The sequence below is a fragment of the Agelaius phoeniceus genome, chromosome 12 (assembly GCF_051311805.1).
Source record: "Agelaius phoeniceus isolate bAgePho1 chromosome 12, bAgePho1.hap1, whole genome shotgun sequence".
NCBI classification, from domain to species: domain Eukaryota; kingdom Metazoa; phylum Chordata; class Aves; order Passeriformes; family Icteridae; genus Agelaius; species Agelaius phoeniceus.
The window spans coordinates 2871342-2888134 of record NC_135276.1 but is presented as its reverse complement, the minus strand read 5'-3'; the positions used below and the strand labels follow the sequence as shown (position 1 = coordinate 2888134).

At 42.8% G+C, this 16793-nt stretch overlaps 2 protein-coding genes across 2 annotated transcripts; one reads left to right on the top strand and one right to left on the bottom strand.

Moving 5' to 3' along the window:
• Window positions 1-1287: 1287 nt before the first annotated feature.
• LOC129125587 (fatty acyl-CoA hydrolase precursor, medium chain-like) lies at window positions 1288-12527 on the bottom strand. The gene is made up of 14 exons (XM_077184995.1): window positions 12241-12527; window positions 11063-11266; window positions 10310-10514; window positions 9843-9981; window positions 9458-9591; window positions 8579-8732; window positions 8237-8338; window positions 7313-7411; window positions 6700-6840; window positions 5452-5532; window positions 4467-4614; window positions 3710-3859; window positions 1895-1967; window positions 1288-1745 (listed from the first exon to the last, which is right to left on the bottom strand). Exons 2-14 carry the CDS (start codon window positions 11136-11138, stop codon window positions 1556-1558), a joined length of 1692 nt encoding a protein of 563 aa, XP_077041110.1. The 5' UTR covers window positions 11139-11266; window positions 12241-12527; the 3' UTR covers window positions 1288-1555.
• Window positions 12528-12541: 14 nt separating this feature from the next.
• On the top strand, window positions 12542-14876 carry CIAO2B (cytosolic iron-sulfur assembly component 2B). The gene is made up of 5 exons (XM_077184996.1): window positions 12542-12777; window positions 12873-12950; window positions 13614-13739; window positions 14200-14245; window positions 14662-14876. Exons 1-5 carry the CDS (start codon window positions 12637-12639, stop codon window positions 14757-14759), a joined length of 489 nt encoding a protein of 162 aa, XP_077041111.1. The 5' UTR covers window positions 12542-12636; the 3' UTR covers window positions 14760-14876.
• The last annotated feature ends 1917 nt before the right edge of the window (window positions 14877-16793 follow it).

Sequence of the window (16793 nt, the reverse complement as noted above, 5' to 3'; positions counted from 1 at the left end):
TTTAAAGGAAGTGACACAACATGTCAAAGGTTTGTGCAATGAAGATTTAGCACAACTGTTTTGAAATTATATTCCCCTCACACAACAAAGGAGGTAAGAAGTGAGGACAGATGCTTAGGAGGAAGTTTTGCTTACCAAAACTGCAGTGGTAAAACAGTCTGACCCTGCTCCTGAGTTCTGCCTGGCAACAGAACTTGGGCAAGAAAATGTAGAAAATCCCACCCTACTTCTTCCAGGAAGTAACTGGGAAAGAAGGGATGGGTAGCTACTTGCTGTAGGACATTATTAGCCATGAACAATAAAAACTTCTTCCAGAGATATAGAGGGAAGCTGAAGGGAGGGGGAACAGATGTTCATTGCCCTGTAGGACGTGTGGAGCTGAATCACTGCTGTGAGGCACCAGTGTGACCAGGAATGTGGCTGGGATTGTGGTAATCACATAACCTCTGAACAGAGAGAGACACAGCTCTCCCAGGATTCTCCTGGGAAGCTGTGAAAAAGCTCAGAGAAAGAATTAAAACAATTATTATCTCAATCTCTGCACCTGGAAGGCAATCTCTGTTTGTCAGAGATGTTTACAAGAAGGAGTTGTCCCTTCTTGACCAATAGGTGAGAGAAGATTCCTAAAGGCCAATTCAGGTCTTAGGTCCACCATTGTTTCTATAAGAACTATGGATTTCTAATAATAAAGTGCTTTTCATGCCTTCTGATGATGGAGTCTCTGTATCACCTTTGTCTGTCCCCAATACCCCTTTGGTGATATGGGATAGCTGGAGCAGCCTAGGAGCCAGGTACAGCAAACAAAGACATGGCAGAGAAGTGATTGGCAACTCTGCCATGAAGAGTGCAAGGCTTGTTCTTGGCAGCCAAAGCACCCTGGAGTGGCCCTGGGACAGACCTAGGGCTGGCAGTGAGGCTGTGAGCCAGTGCAAACAGGGACAATGGCACAGGGGACAGCCTGGAGCACACAGAGAAGCACTGGGGAAACAACAGAAATGTTAATCCTTGTAGGGGAGCTACAACTGAATTTAAAAGCAGAGAATTGTGGGTACTAGAGAATTTTTCTCCCTTTTCTAACATTTGGGAGAAATCTTAATTCCAGCACTATTGTTACAGGTTAAGTACCACAGCAGTCAGAACTATCCTGTCTCAGTTGTAAAACCAACAGACAAAGCAGAACCTTCTGTATTTTCATCTTCTTTCCACAGAGGACATTTCTGTATCTACACCACACCAAAGCTTCTGTACCACCAATAAACTTGGCATCAAGAGAATCTTACTCACAAATTGGGTGTTCATTGATTTCCCTTTATTAAAACATTGCTGCTACATTCTGTCTTCAGTCATGGGGAGTGACAGAAAAACATGAGTACTGGGGAAATTTGGTAGCTGTATTTGACAAGTGAGGATCAACTGGAATTATTACAGTGAATAATTGCAGGTATGACAACTGTGAAGAAAAGGTGAGGGAAATGCAATTTTATCCTCAAATATACTTCAATTAATTTTTAATATCCTAATATTTTGCATATTATGTGCATGTTTAGACTGTAAACTATAACTCTAATTTAAACTTCTTATTTTCTGTGCTTTTGCTATTTGTCTTTTCAAGGATCACTTTTTTCCAGAATTCTACCTTCTTTTCTTTCAACTTTCTGTCTTTCTTTTGTTGTAGATTTATCTGCAAGTATTCTTCATCTAGGTTGTAAGATGGCCATTCAACCAGACCCTCTCCATTAGGATTTCTGTAAGCAAGAGGAAAGAAGAGTGAGTGCCCTTTTCAGCCACAAGGGAATTCAATCACATGAATTAAGACTGAATCAATTAAACCAGCCAATTCCTCATAGAGTCAGTGCAAAGCAGCAATATCTGTCATGAACTTCATGATTCTTACCCATTTCGAGCAAAGTTAGCCCAGTACTTCATTAGAGTTCTGCTGAGGTTCTTCTCTTCCTCTGTAACCTCACCTGAAAGACAAAACACAGAATAGCTACTCTGTGTGGCACAAATCAGGACATGGCTCCTACAGCAGCAGAATTCCCCTCTGTAAATATGCTGGCAATTGCAAAATTCCAACGTGGCAATTGCAACACCACTGGCCAACATCACTCCTACAGCAAGCATCAGGGTATTTCAGCACTCCTCATGAATGACTTCAGCATCATTACCCCACTGTAGAAATCTGGGAATTTGGGAACAAAGAAATAAGGTGATGTGCCTGTAACCTTCCAGGAAATCAGAGCAGAACCAAAAACCCCCCATGTGTCCTGCATCCCAGTACAACTGCAGGAATGGGCCACATGGCTGTGTTTCCTGGATCCCATTCTAGTTTTGTGGGACTGAAATTCTCCCTATTATTCAGAGCATGACTGTGCAAAGATTTCTTCATTCTCACACAAGATGGTGCCACTCCATTTCTCTTAAAATACTTTAAGAGTATTTCTTTAAATATAGTTACACATAACATAAGCTCACTGTATCACTAGGTGGGAATTATTTCAGTTCCTGTGTGTTTTTAATTATAAATGCATCTCAATACACTAAGAAAAATGTTTGGTATTTTAAAGCCCTTGATAAATTCAGGCAAAGGGGAAAAGAGCTGTTCAGTGTTTCCTAGTGCCAAAGGTATGTAAGTAAAAAAAAAAAAAAGGAAAAGGCTCTGGTAACAGATTAACAAAGGGCTTTACAACATAGCTGGATTGCTCCAAAGTTCAATGAAGTAAAAGGAAATACTTTCATTTATGTAGGCTTTAACCTATATATTTGATCAGACTATGAACTACTGTGCAAATCACAAAAATAAAAGCAGAAAAAATAGTGAATTCACTTAAAATAAGCAGAATTTTTGTGTCTCTGTCAAAATAAGAACTGTTCCTAATACGTTCCACAGGAAAGAAAATACTTCATGCTGAATACTACTGTCTTAGGCATATGTAATTAAAGGATATTGCTGGATTAATAATGTTCCTTAGGAATTGGCATCATGTTTCTTAACTGTTCAGTGATTGGCAGATTCATTGGGAATATAAAAATGTGGGATTCTGACAGAGGGAACTTCCAGAATCCCATGGGAATTTTGGGAGTACACCCTTAATCCTCCCTCAAATGGTTCCATTTGAATAAATGCTCAAGTATTAATTGAATTGTGAGGCAAAACAGTCCTAACCATTGGATCTTCACACAGAAAATGAAACACTGGAATTCCAAGCCTTGCTCTGAACATGGCTGGGGTCACTTCCTGCAAAAGAAGCCAAGTCCCCCATTCTCCAGAGCCTGACAGCCCATGGGATTTCCTCCAAGGAGGAGACACTGGCCTAAACTCCCCAGGAAAAGAAGAGATCCTGGCTTTCCTGCTTCCCAAGCACCCTACAAGTTTAATTGACCTTTCCTTCAATTTCATTTTCAGCCAAAGCCATTTGGCAAATTCAGCACAGTGCTGGGACAATGGCAGTGAATTTTCTAGGAAATATCCTATTTGCTGAATTGCTGACAAGATGTGGGACTGTGCTTCAGACCAAGCAAACTGTAAAGGAGAGAAGCTGGAGAAGATGGTTAAATGCATAAAACCAATTCTGCCAGGAGAAAGGGTTATGGCTTGGTCTCACTGCCAATATATGCACTTTAATCTGATGGAAATTAATAGAACACTGAATAGAAAAATGCCAGGGCTACAGGAGTCATTCAGGAGTGAGTGGTGTCTGTTCCTTACTGCGGAGCTGGATGTCCCCAGCCAGAAATGGCCCCCCAAAGACAAAGCCAACTTCATCCCCATGGTCAGCCTTCACATAGTCAGGTTTGCTGTCCCTGAATGCACTGGCCCGGTGCTGGAACTCAAAGAAGTAGGTGGGAGCTCCAGACTCTGCAAGACATAACATACAGGGAGTTACAGAAGAGATAAATAAACTTCAGCTGTCATCAGCTGTTTAAAATACTGCTTTAAAAAGAGCTTTATACTGGGCACTTTTCTAGTGTAATTGTTACATTCAAATATGTACTTTTACTTTTAATGCAAAATTAAGTGCTTAGCTTACACAAAAACCCCCAAAATTGGAAGATCCACTCTAAGATAACATACAGAAAACAAAATATCAAATTATTTCCACTTTGGAAAATCTTGGCATGACTTGTCTATACCTACACACCAGAAAATTTACAGACCACAGAGCTGCTGACTTCCCAAACAGCCATGGGCCAAAGGACAAAAGTGCTTTGATATGTTTTAATTTTTAAGCCTGTATACTTCAGTTAGCAAATATTTACCTGTGTTATCGTGCTCTGCTCTCAATATATTGTGATTATGAGCACACTTGCACAGAGATAAGGGACACAATCCTGCAGACCTGTATCATTGCTCCCAGTGGCAATCTCAAGAAGGGCTACCTACATATGACAGGATTTGTGTCTGCATCATTTGATCCAGCCTGCAGTAGGGGGTTTGAGTGTCCCACTGCTGTTGATCAGCTTACCCTTATGATAATTCAGTGCTTTAATGGCTGGCATGACAATTGCCATGTCCCCCAGCAGGTCCAGGAATCCGTCCCGAAGCTCTGCAGGGTCCTCTGTGTCTCCCAGATATTCATCTAAGATCATGGGCAGAAAATCTGAGGGTACATCCTAAGAGACAAGAAACAAACAGACAAACAATCACTGTCTGAATGAACACCTAAATTTGCCATCTTTTAAACTTCAGAGTTTCTGCAAAGGCACAAATGTCCAGGACAGCACCCATGCTGATGGGAAACAAAACCTATTCATGCTTTTTGTGGGCAAAAAAATACCAAACAAACCAACCACCTCAGGTCAAATTTGCTCCAGATTCATAAAATTAAATTATTAAATTAGGGTTAAAAATCTACAGGAATAAGTGCAGATCTAGCAATTTTTCCTGACAATATCTTCAGCTTCTGTCTTCATCAGGAGAAGAGAGATGGGAATTACAAAAGTAAATTCTCAGTCCTTGAAAGATTTATGGACCATTAGACAAGAGGACAAGGCCAATGGGATCTCCAAACAGTGTAAATTTTCAGGGTTAGAATTTGCTGCTTTAGAGATGCGCCTCAAAATGAGGAGTGCAAAGTAACTACTTTAAAAGCTACATTTAATGTAAACATACTGAAAAATACACCTTGAAACTCCCTAAGCAGGAGATTAGCCATAAGATTCCTTAACATTAGGGAAGCTATTACAGTAATCCCACAAATAGGTAAGATAAAAGTATTCTTTGAGGTCTAGAATGAAAAAGGCATTTTCCCAAATCCCAGGTCTGGCTCAATCCTGTTTCTGTGTAATTCCATACACCCTGGTCCTGTCAACTTTGCTGGGATTCTCCCCAAAGCCCACCATGGCCTCAGCCCTCAGTAACACTATGACTCAAGCAGTAAGACCCAAATCTGTTACATACATGAAAAAGAAAATTCACTTCTCAAATTAGATTAGTGCAGCAGTACTTACAATCATTGGTAGAAAAACCTCTACAGTTGAGGCAATTGATTTTCTATCTCCTATTTCCCTCAAACCTTTCATTTTTGATGTCTGTACAGAGAAAAAAACCAATGTTATTAGCTTACCATTCAATGTCTCTATTATTTTAAACATTGAAACTACATTATTCCATTAATTCTTACTACTGGTGTTTATTTTTAAAGCATCATATCATATGCAAAAGTGCAGCACAATGCAGCAGCTGTCTTGAAAAGCTTGTATTTACTGCAGTAAACGTTGTCTTGGTGAAGGTTTCAACATAAACCACTCCTAATACATAATTTATCCTTAAATCAATGTTAAGAAACTTGTTAGACTAGAAAACACGAGGGCAGAGTTGAAGCAAAAAGCTGCTTCTGTCTCACAGGCTTATTGTCATTCTGCTGGGGGAGATCTTAAAAGTCACTGGCAGTCTGTCTCTAGTCCAATTGTTTGAGCCCTTTGAAATAAGACTAATACAGTGTTCTTCCTCTTTTACAGCATTACATATAACAACTCTTCTGTCTGCAAAATAAATTCAAACAGATTTCACTTTGCATGGTTCTTCTGGGACTTACAACCAGCAACAGCTGCTTCATAGAGTCAGAACAAATGCTTGGTACTACACAAAGGAAATATTTAGGAAATAAAAGAAAGGGACAAGAAAGGAGAGGACACAAATCCATCTCCTGCAGTTTTTGTGCACTGAGAGCATTTGCTCATGTTTTGGAGGCACCCATTGAGTTCCCATGAGAAAGGAGAATGGGCTGGGCACCTGCATTGTGCCCTCACTCTGCCCCAGATGAGATTTTCAGATGAAAACTCTTTCTGCAGGTTATGATACCAAGGGGAAGCTGGTTGAGGTGATCAGTGGCACATTTTTAAGCACACTGTGTATCAACCCTGACTACTGAGCCTTGGGGGAAAGGATTGGCTTTACTTGTCTTTCAGGAACAAGTCCTTGATTGTTGCATTCTTTTTCCTCTCTCTGCCTGGATGAGGGATCAAAACCGTAGGATAAGAAAGCACTGTACAAAACTGATGTTCCAGCTGATGTGTCCATGCAGTTTAACTTGCAGGATGAAGCCTCTCTTCAGACCCAGTGGTTCTGGGTCACTGCAGAGCCATGATCTAAGCAATGTTTACCTTGTATGTATTTCCATCACTGCAAAGACTTGTCCTATCACTTGACACAAACATTAAAAACACATTAAAAACAAAGAATAGACATTAAATCACCGATCTAATGTTCCAGCCAAATTCATTGTTGGTGACTCCTATCATGAACGGGACTGCATTGAATTCTTTTCCAGCCAATATCTCCTCAGGTGGCTTATGAAGAAACACTCCATCCAAAACTAAGGGTAGAAATGAGATTTCCTGAAGGAAGAGGAAAAAAAAAAGATCAAATTAGTTATTAATAGTATTTCCAATTTTTTCTTCAAATCATGTAAGATGTCCACACTGAATATCCAAAATGCAAAAAAGGGCTTTAAGAAATCCAAGTACCTACAGCCACTGTAACATAAATTCAGTTTGGCACAGGAGTGTAAAATGCAGGCCTGGCTGGGTCAAGTGTAGAGGAATGTAATGGGTTCCTGATCCTGGGCTCTTCTGACATTAAAACACAGGGATGCTCAGGCCTTGCTCACAACTTCACAGGTGCTGTGACACTGCCAAACTTCCAGAAAGAATTGATGTGTGAAATTGCTTCAGCATTTAGGGAGTATTTTGACAAAAGATAAGAAAAATCAACTTTGGAACGGACCATCAATGAACTCTGGTCAGAGGCTGAGCTAAAGTTTTGCAAGTGAGCCATTAAAAAGTTCTGTTGCCATGAAGTCTCACCTACCTTGCTGTTAAGGACTATGTGCTCTGCTTCCAGCTTCCTCAAGCAGTCCAGCAGGGAGAGGGAACTGCTTCTATCACATTTGAAGATTTTGGCAATTTTCTGAAAATTATCAACAAAGACAAGCACTGTTATAAAATCATTATACATGCTGCTGTTAAGAGCTTCTTAGTGGCAGATTTAAGTGAGCTTGATAGATCTTTGAGTATTTTGTTTTACTGGAAATGCTACAGTTTGATCACAAAGTGAAATCATTCTGGTGTACTTCTCTTTCTTGTTGTATTTCCATTCACTGTTTTTTCAAACTTTGCTGTAGAGATAATGCAAGCTTTAGCATAAACCAAATAAAGAAAGAAAATACAAAAACATTTACATTATTACTGTCTGCCATTACAGGAAAAGATATTAAAATCACTTATAGAAAGTGATTTTATTTTAAGTTTGGGGGTTTTATGTTGTTTTATATTTAATTAATTTACTTCACATAAAGGCCCTCCTTAAAAAAACTGTAGGTCAATAAAAAACTGAATTCTTCTTCTGGATTCTTGTCAAATTTTCCATAATAAATGCCAGAGTTACTGTATCAAGCACAGTGGGTATAGAAATGGACATTTGCCTAGCTTGATATGTGTGTGACTGAAATGCCTTTGCCAGCCCACAGCTGTTACAATCATACAGTGTCCAATCTGTTTCTAACACCAAACAGACCAAAATTCAACAGGTGTGCTGCAACAATAAACTGGATCAACTTTGTTGCATGGTATACAATGACATTTTCCCCTTTTCTCTTTTAAACAAATTATCACATAGAAGTATCCTTTAGATATCCATATATATCCTATATAGATATTTAATATCCTTCTATCCATAGGAGAAGCCTATTTTAGGCTATAAAGACTTTAAAATGAAAAAAAAAAACGAGCTTACCTCAAGATCTGTTGAAAGACGTAAATCTTTACTGGGGGGAATTATAATTCCACTCTCTGCTATTGCTTTATGAAAGAGACCCTTAGATAAAGGAGATAACACCTGCCAAGAAGGGAAGAACAAAAAGTATTTATTCTAGATTAACATCCTTACCTTACAACTTTATGCTAATTATAGTCTATTAACTCCTGGATTCAGTTGGGAATTATACATCTTCATTTGCTAAATCTCCAGATTTAGCCCAATGTGCTGTTAAACTTACTGTCAAAAACCAGATTAAGCATGAAATGTTACATTAATTAAGCTTTTGAAGACTTTTATTTTTATCTACTATATACCTACATGTGCAAAAACAGAGCAAGATCCTGCAGATATCCCAAAGAGAGTGACAGAAGCTGGGTCTCCACCAAAGTGCTCGATGTTTCCTTGCACCCACCGAAGGGCAGCGACCTGGTCCAGGTACGCCCAGTTCCCAGGGGCGTGCTCGTCACCAGTGCTGGAAGGAAAGCACAGAGCCCTGCTCAGCACAGTGACAGTGGCACAGCAGAGCCACCTCAGAAAGCACAGAGCAGTGGCACAGTGACAGAGGCACAGCAGAAAGCACAGAGCAGTGGCACAGTGACAGTGGCACAGCAGAGCCACCTCAGAAAGCACAGAGCAGTGGCACAGTGACAGTGGCACAGCAGAAAGCACAGAGCCCTGCTCAGCACAGTGACAGTGGCACAGCAGAAAGCACAGAGCAGGACTGTGACAGTGGCACAGCAGAAAGCACAGAGCAGTGGCACAGTGACAGTGGCACAGCAGAGCCACCTCAGCACTCTGTGCTTGGTGCAAAGTGACCTACAGCCCCTCAGGGTCACACCTCAGCCCGACTCCCTCCATTCTCTGCTCACCCCTGCTCAGGTGCACCCCTGGCCTTTACTCTGCCTGAGTTTTTGCTTTACACAGCAGAGGATGGAAGCAAAGGCCAGAACAAACATCCTGTCCAGCACCAAATAAGCCCAGCTATGATCTGATAGGCTGCAATCACATGACCATGCAGATGGAATGTACAGACATTTCTCAGGGCTCTGAAGTCCTGATGTTGGTGAATTATGTACATTTAAACCACTCTAACAGTGGGAAGCTGATATAGAAGTTCAGCACATTTAGCAATCAGAACTTCCCATGCTTTAATCATGACAGCAAGTACTTTCTACAGAGTGAAATAGGTGTTCTTACTTGAAGTATCCAAGGAGTCCCAGTCTGTACTGAATTAATACCACCACAACATTCTCATAGGCTGACAGTGCAGAGCCATCATACCGAGCAGCACCACCAAATATGAAATTGCCTCCATGGATCCACACCATTACCTTGGAAACAAGAGGGTGAGACACACCTTTATGCACTGGTTTGCAGATTTCACTTGAAAAAGGAAAACAACATCAGAGAATTAGGAACACCAAATCACCGAAATACGATGGCTGCTGAATTTCAGATTGGTGGACTTGGAATTTCACATGCTAATATTATTTCTGTTTGTGCAGCATCACATTTTCAAAAGCAGGAGCAATCATTATTTGCAAACTTTATAAAACACAAGTTTGTTCAATGGTTTACATACAGGTAACTTGTCCTTCTTGCTTGAGCCAGCAGGGCTGTAAACACTGAGATATAAACAGTCCTCAGAAGTTTGGAATGCAAGGTGCTTTTCTTTAAAGTTTTTTTCAGCTGTTTTCAACAGGGACAGATCTTGAGGACAGCTTCACCAAAAAAAAACCAAACCAAAACAAAACAAAACCACAATTATTAGTACTAAACCTGCAATAGCATCAAGGTAACAACAGTAGAGAAAACTTCTTTTGCACCCAGCTGAATCCCCACAGGGTGCTTGAATTTTGTCTTATCTATAATCAGTGAGAGGTGCAGCCTGTAAAAGCACATCTCCACACCTGTACTAGAAACACTCCAGTACTGGCAGTGTATCCACCACCAAATATCAACTCCTCAGCAGAAGGAGGCCTCTGCACCCCAATAAACAGAGCTCTGACCAGCACGGGCAGGCTCTGCCTAGAAATGAGCAGCTCTCACAGCGGTGGGTAAGAAGTTGCATCTCTCACACCAGTCCAGGGTTCAGGTGGTTCAGGCGGAGAAAACCTCAAGGATCCAAGAGGGGCTTTTGCAAAAGGAATTCCGAGGAAAACATTTACAAGCTTGTCTGTGCCCTTCACATTTGTCTGTGTTCCTTTGAGCCGTCCAAGTGCAATGGTCACTTCTGGCCCAGCACCACTCTGTCCTAGGTAACACAAAAGGTAAAAAAAAATTAAATTGCATCTTCATAATTATCACACAGACTTTTCCATTAAGTATTTTTTAACTGATTGTTTAATTTAGAACATTTCAGGTTATTCCTTTCAATTTTGTTCAGTCTTCATTTTGCTTTGGTGGAGTGACAGACACCCCCCGCCAAACCCCCATGCCAGTGTCACCTGGAGCCAGGTAGGGGAGGATTTTGTCACCCTGCAAGAGCAAATTTCAGAGCAAACAGCAAAACCATTAATACTTCCTAAATTTACCATTCAACAAGATCTTAAAAATATTTTGTTTAGAGAATTCAGAAATGTTGCTGCTTTCTACCTTTTAAAAAAGACAGAAAGCTTTATTTTCATTAAATCATCTGAAAAAGTTTCATCTCACAAAACCAGTAATTTTTGCATCATGAAGGCATTTTGGCAGATTGGTAATCAAAGCAGAAGAGATTTACGGCCTTTATAAAAATCATTGGAACTTGGTGCAGTGGCTTCCCCAGCAGCAAGAACAACACCAGCAGCTCGCGGGGCTCACCTTCTGCCCCGCACACGAGGAGCGCTACAAACCCAAACCAGGCACAAAGCGACGCGATCGGGCTCGCAGGAGACATTGTCACCCCGGCCGGGCTCCCGGGGACCCTTCCTGCTTTATGCGGAACAGGAGGGGACAAAGGTCCCGGCGAGGGCACCCGGGGCACGGAGCGCGGCTGAACTGCAGCGTGACCGGCAGCAGCGCCTCCTGAGCGCCAAAAACAAACAGGAGAGAGAGACAGATCCTGATCAGGGATACAGACCCTGATTATCGATACAGACCTTGATTATCGATACAGCCCCTGATTATCGATACAGATCCTGACCAGCGATACAGACCTTGATTATCGATACAGCCCCTGATTATCGATACAGACCCTGATCAGGAATACAGAACCCTGATTATCGATACAGCCCCTGATTATCGATACAGACCCTGATCAGCGATACAAACCCTGACCAGCGATACAGACCCTGACCAGCGATACAGACCCTGATTATCGATACAGACCCTGATCAGCGATACAGACCCTGACCAGCGATACAGCCCCCGATCATCTATACAGCCCCTGATCAGCGATACAGACCCTGACCATCTATACAGCCCCTGATTATCGATACAGACCCTGACCAGAGATACAGCTCCGACTATCGATTCAGACCCTGATTATCGATTCAGACCCTGATTAGCGACACAGCCCCCGATCATCGACACAGCCCCCGATCATCGATACAGCCCGCTTAGCGACACAGCCCCTGATTATCGATACAGCCCCTGAACAGCGACACAGCCCCCGGTCACCGGCACAGCCCCGATCACCGGCACAGCCCCGGTCACCGGCACAGCCCCGGTCACCGGCACAGCCCCGGCGCCGCCGCCTCGCAAGGCGGGAGGGCCTCAGCCGGTCCCGGCAGTGCCCAGCGCCGATCGCCGCTCATTCCCCGGCTGTCAGCGCCACCGGCAGAGAACACAGGGCGAGTCTGAACACAGAGTTTAAATGCTATAAAGTTCTTTAAAACCCCCTAAAAACAACAAAAATATCACCAAAACACCGCAACAAGCAAAACAAACAATAAAACCCCCTAACTTGACCCCCACCCAACAACCGGGATTAGACTACAAATAACTAGAAAGTAACAATAAACAAAGAAGAAAACCAAATCAAAATAGTTAATTCTTGCCTTAGTCTCCTTTTAGAGGGGTGTATGAAGCCAAAGTATGTCATTGCCACACTCTACCACTCCAGTTTAAATCTGCGCGAGGTTCTTTTGTTTGACTTTTCAGAGTAGGGAACAGATGAGATAAACAATTGCATCGGAGCATCCTCGGCAGCGCCGGGCACAGGCGGGCACTGCGCCGCCGACTCCATTCGCCTCCAGCCCGGTGCTGCGGCCGAGCCGGGCTCCGGGGAAGAGCCCGAGGAGTCGGGCCCGCCCCGGGCCCTGCCCGCCCCGGGCCCTGCCCGCCCCGGGAGCCGCCCCGGACCCGCCTCGCTCCGGGCCCGCCCCACTCCCGGCCCCTCCCGCCCCGGTGCGGCGCCGATCCCGCTCCGGGCTGGTTCCGGTGTCGGTGCCGCCATGGTGGGTCCGGGCCCCGGCGCGGCTCCGCTGGAGAACGCGAACCCGCTCATCTACCGCCGCTCCGGGGAGCGCCCCGTGACCGCCCGCGAGGAGGACGATGAGCTGCCCGACGCCATCGACGACCGAGAGATCTTCGATATCCTGCGGGAGCAGCGGGCAGGGCAGGGCAGGGCCGGGCCGGGCCGGGCAGGGCCGGGCAGGGCGGGCAGCGCCTCTTTCCTTAACGCGCACATCTCATCCGCTCCATCAATGACCCCGAGCACCCGCTCACCCTGGAGGAGCTGAACGTCGTCGAGCAAATGCGAGTGAAAGTGAGATCCCGCCGGGATGTGCTGCTTCAGGCGTCCGATGATATAATATAATATAATATAATATAATATAATATAATATAATATAATATAATATAATATAATATAATATAATATAATATAATATAATATAATATAATATAATATAATATGTTTAAATAATAATAAAATAATAATTAAACAAAGAATGTAATATTTAAATATTATAATATTTAATAATATATAACGCAATATTAATTAGATATTAAATAATACATCATCATTAATGCATATTATTTGATAATTGATTTTAAGTATAATAATAGATATAATAATATATAATATATTAAAACTATTAAATATATATAAAATAATATATATTAGTTATATTACATTATACATGTTAAATAATCTATAATATAATGTTTAAATATATAATATTTAAATATATTTAGAACAGTTATAATTTTAATAATTATAACATGTGTATTATTATATTCTATATTTTTAACATATGATTTACATATTAATGATACATAATATTTTATAATGTTTAGATACATCCGTAGTATGTTACAATATTTAACTGTATTTAGAGTAGCACCTGAGCACAGCACTGCCAGGTGCCAGTGAGCCCCGTGCCCCAGGCTGGCTGGGGTTTGGGTGTGAGCAGCGCTGTCCCCGCAGGTGGACGATGCCCAGAGCACGGTGTCGGTGGAGTTCACGCCCACCATCCCTCACTGCAGCATGGCCACCCTCATCGGCCTCTCCATCAAGGTCAAACTGCTCCGCTCGCTGCCCGAGAGGTTCAAGGTGGGGATCAAAGCAAAAGTGGGGGAGGTGTTTGGAAAAATTTAAAAAAAGGAAGAAAAATGAAAGAGCTAACCAGCTTGCAGTGAAAAATAACGAGAGCTTTTTTCATTTTTTGTGTGAGGGACCCTGCAGGAAGCAGAGAGGGCAGGGGGTGAAAAGCAGCCCACAGTTCTGGGGGTTGTTGGGGTTCTGGGGCTGTTGTCTGAGGGCAATCACTGCATGCTCTGTTTCAGGCAGGAGGGCGGCTCTCACCCTTGTCTGGAGCAGCTTAGACACCTGCAAATGCAGAATTCTCTGCAATTTTAGACTTGTATTTTATTCCATTATATAGAGTAACTGATAGTGGCAAGACTGTCCGTTCTCCCTGCTTTTTGTTACTATTTCATTTTTATTAGTTTGAACTTAATCTTCCAATATTTTGTTGAACTCATGCCCTATTTCTTGTGTGCTGCTGTTTCAGCTGGATGTTCATATAACGCCAGGAACACATGCCTCTGAGCACGCAGGTAAGGCTTTTAGTCCTCTCTTGTGTGGTCTTCAAATTTGTTTAATCTTGAAAATTAGTGAGGAGAGAGGTTCCCACAGCTGCAGAGCATCTGCTTAGGTCTGGGAATTTCTGTGCAGATCCTGGGGGATGTTCCAGGGCAGGAACACTGAGTATCACTGAGATTGGGCTGCAGTGTTCTTTAAACATCTCCTCAGGCTCTGCTCTCAGGCAGTCACTGATTATGTGCCTGAGCACTTGGAAGAGGGGAGGAAATTGGGATTTCTTGTGTCCCACCTGAGGAGCAGCTGCTGTGACAGAGACAGAGCCTGGGGTGCCTTGGCATGCCCAGCCCTGCAGCACCATGGAGCTGTGCTCACCCAGCCTGAGCACACCCAGTGCCTCTGTCCTGATGTTTCCTGTGGGTTTTTCCTGCAGTTAACAAACAGCTCGCTGATAAGGAGCGGGTGGCAGCTGCTTTGGAAAACACTCACCTGCTGGAAGTGGTGAATCAGTGTTTGTCTGCTCGGTCATGATTGCCTGCTGAGGAAATCATTGGTGTTCTGATCTACTCAACTAATTTTGTATATAAGTGGTGATGTTACAATTTACATACAACTGTGAGCAAAATAAAATCACTTAAATTCTCTTCAGTTGTTTCTTTGCTCTTTAAAAAAATACTATGCTTACAGACAGCTACAAAAATACAATAGAAATTGGTTTCTTAATTGTGTGAGTCATTGCATAGGTACAATTTTCCATTAAAAATATTCTTTCAACCTGTTTTTAACTGGTTCCTCACTACTAAAAATAAGTTATAAGCTACACTTTAGAAGTGGATTTTGCACAGTGGACTTCACAAGTACACCAAGATAACTTTTAGTTAAAATCTTTACATTCCTGTGACAGTTTCAGACTGTTAATACAGTTTTACTTTCAGACATCACAAGTTGTAGAAGCTGGTGTGTGCAGAGCTGGAGGACATGTAGCAGTAAGTGTCCACACTTCCAAATCATGTGTCTGGTTTTAATTTACTTAGATTAGCCAGATGTGGAGGGCTCTTCAGACCTGTGTAAAACACGATTTATTTTTAATTACTACTTCATTGTGGTAGGAAATGAAGGAGATTTTATTTGTGCACCTGCAATATAGGAGTCATTACCAGTTCTCAGTATGAACAGCCCAGCAGGCTCTGCTGGAAGACTGTCCTGGCAGTGTTTGACAGCTAAAGCACAAGTTTTGCTCTAAATGCTTTGAGATTTAATGCTCAAACCCAGCCTATGCTTCTGGTTTGGGAACCGTGGCATTCACTAAACTATTGTCTTTGGCAGACATTGACAATAGAAGAACTCATTAAGAATTCATTTGAATTTTTGTAAAGGATGTCTCTAGTCCTGGACCACATGGAAAAACAAGAACCTGTTGAGAAATCCTGTTGGGTATTTTGGCACATACATCTTGGGTTTCTGTGGTTGAAATGGCTCCTGAGGTGTTTGAAAGTCTCTTTTTTCCCAGCCCCACGACCAAAGAAGCCAGGATTTGTCAGTTCTGTGTTTATTTTCTCTTATCTGTTCCATTCTTTCTCTGACCTGCTGAGATCTGTCCAGGTTGTGGCACAGTCCCTGCCCTTGGCGTGGTGTTAACTTTTTATATTACAAACTACTGTACTTTATTGACAATAATTTCCCAATACCTATCCCCTATGTTAGACAGTCTGTGTCTAAACCAATCCAAAAGTGTCACCATCCCAGCAGAAGATGGAGGACAAGAAGAAGGAGAAGAAGGACAGGACATTCCTCCATCTTGCCTCTTGAGCCCCCATTCTAAAACCCCAAAATTCTACATTTTCACCCTGTGATAAATTCACTAACACTCTACTCAAACTCTTGTGGCTTGTAACTCTTCACACAAAGTTGATAATTGTTTCCATGGGTTAAAAGCAAAGGCACAGGTGGTTTTGACTCCATGCCAAGGTCTCTCAGCCCCTGCCAGGGTCTGGAATCACCCAGGGCAGCCAGAGCCATGTCCTGGGTCCTGACACATTCACCCATTGCAATGTTGCCTTCTTTGCCATCAGTTATCAGGAAAATTAGAGGTACACTTTCTATAAATACAGGCAGTGCTCAGCAGTTTGATGGCAGTGCTTTGTACTCCAGTAGCATTTTCCCTGGGAGGGTCTCAGATGCTGTTTGGAAAGGGTGAAGCTCATGGACATTGTGTAAAGCTCAGCCTGGCAGTCCAGTCCAGTCCAGTGCTCCAAATGTGAGTCCAAAGTCACCCAGCAAAGCAGGAGAGGACAAGGCCAGACCTGCCCAGGGCAGAGCTGAGCCTCCCTCTGCACAGGGCTGCAGAAAACCAACTCTGCAGGAGCTCAGCTCAGCTCTGCTGGGCTCACTTGGCTCAGCAGCCTCTGAATGGGCAGCACTGCTGGGATGTATGAATGAAACTGCAAATAAAGACAGTATTTATGTAATATTAGTGTTGGGCAAGGAACAGAAGGACCCAGCTTTGCTCTGCCTCTCCTGTTGAATCACTGAACTGATGAGTTCTGACACTGCCAGCATTTGCAG

Coding starts and splice junctions, on each gene's coding strand:
- LOC129125587 (XM_077184995.1), bottom strand. CDS start 11,138: ATGTCTCCTGCGAGCCCGATCGCGTCGCTTTGTGCCTGGTTTGGGTTT. Junction 5,533..6,699: donor TTGGCTGGAACATTAGATCG/GTGATTTAATGT, acceptor TTCTCTGTACAG/ACATCAAAAATGAAAGGTTT. Junction 1,746..1,894: donor GCTAACTTTGCTCGAAATGG/GTAAGAATCATG, acceptor TCTTGCTTACAG/AAATCCTAATGGAGAGGGTC.
- CIAO2B (XM_077184996.1), top strand. CDS start 12,637: ATGGTGGGTCCGGGCCCCGGCGCGGCTCCGCTGGAGAACGCGAACCCG. Junction 12,951..13,613: donor TCGAGCAAATGCGAGTGAAA/GTGAGATCCCGC, acceptor CTGTCCCCGCAG/GTGGACGATGCCCAGAGCAC. Junction 13,740..14,199: donor CGCTGCCCGAGAGGTTCAAG/GTGGGGATCAAA, acceptor CTGCTGTTTCAG/CTGGATGTTCATATAACGCC.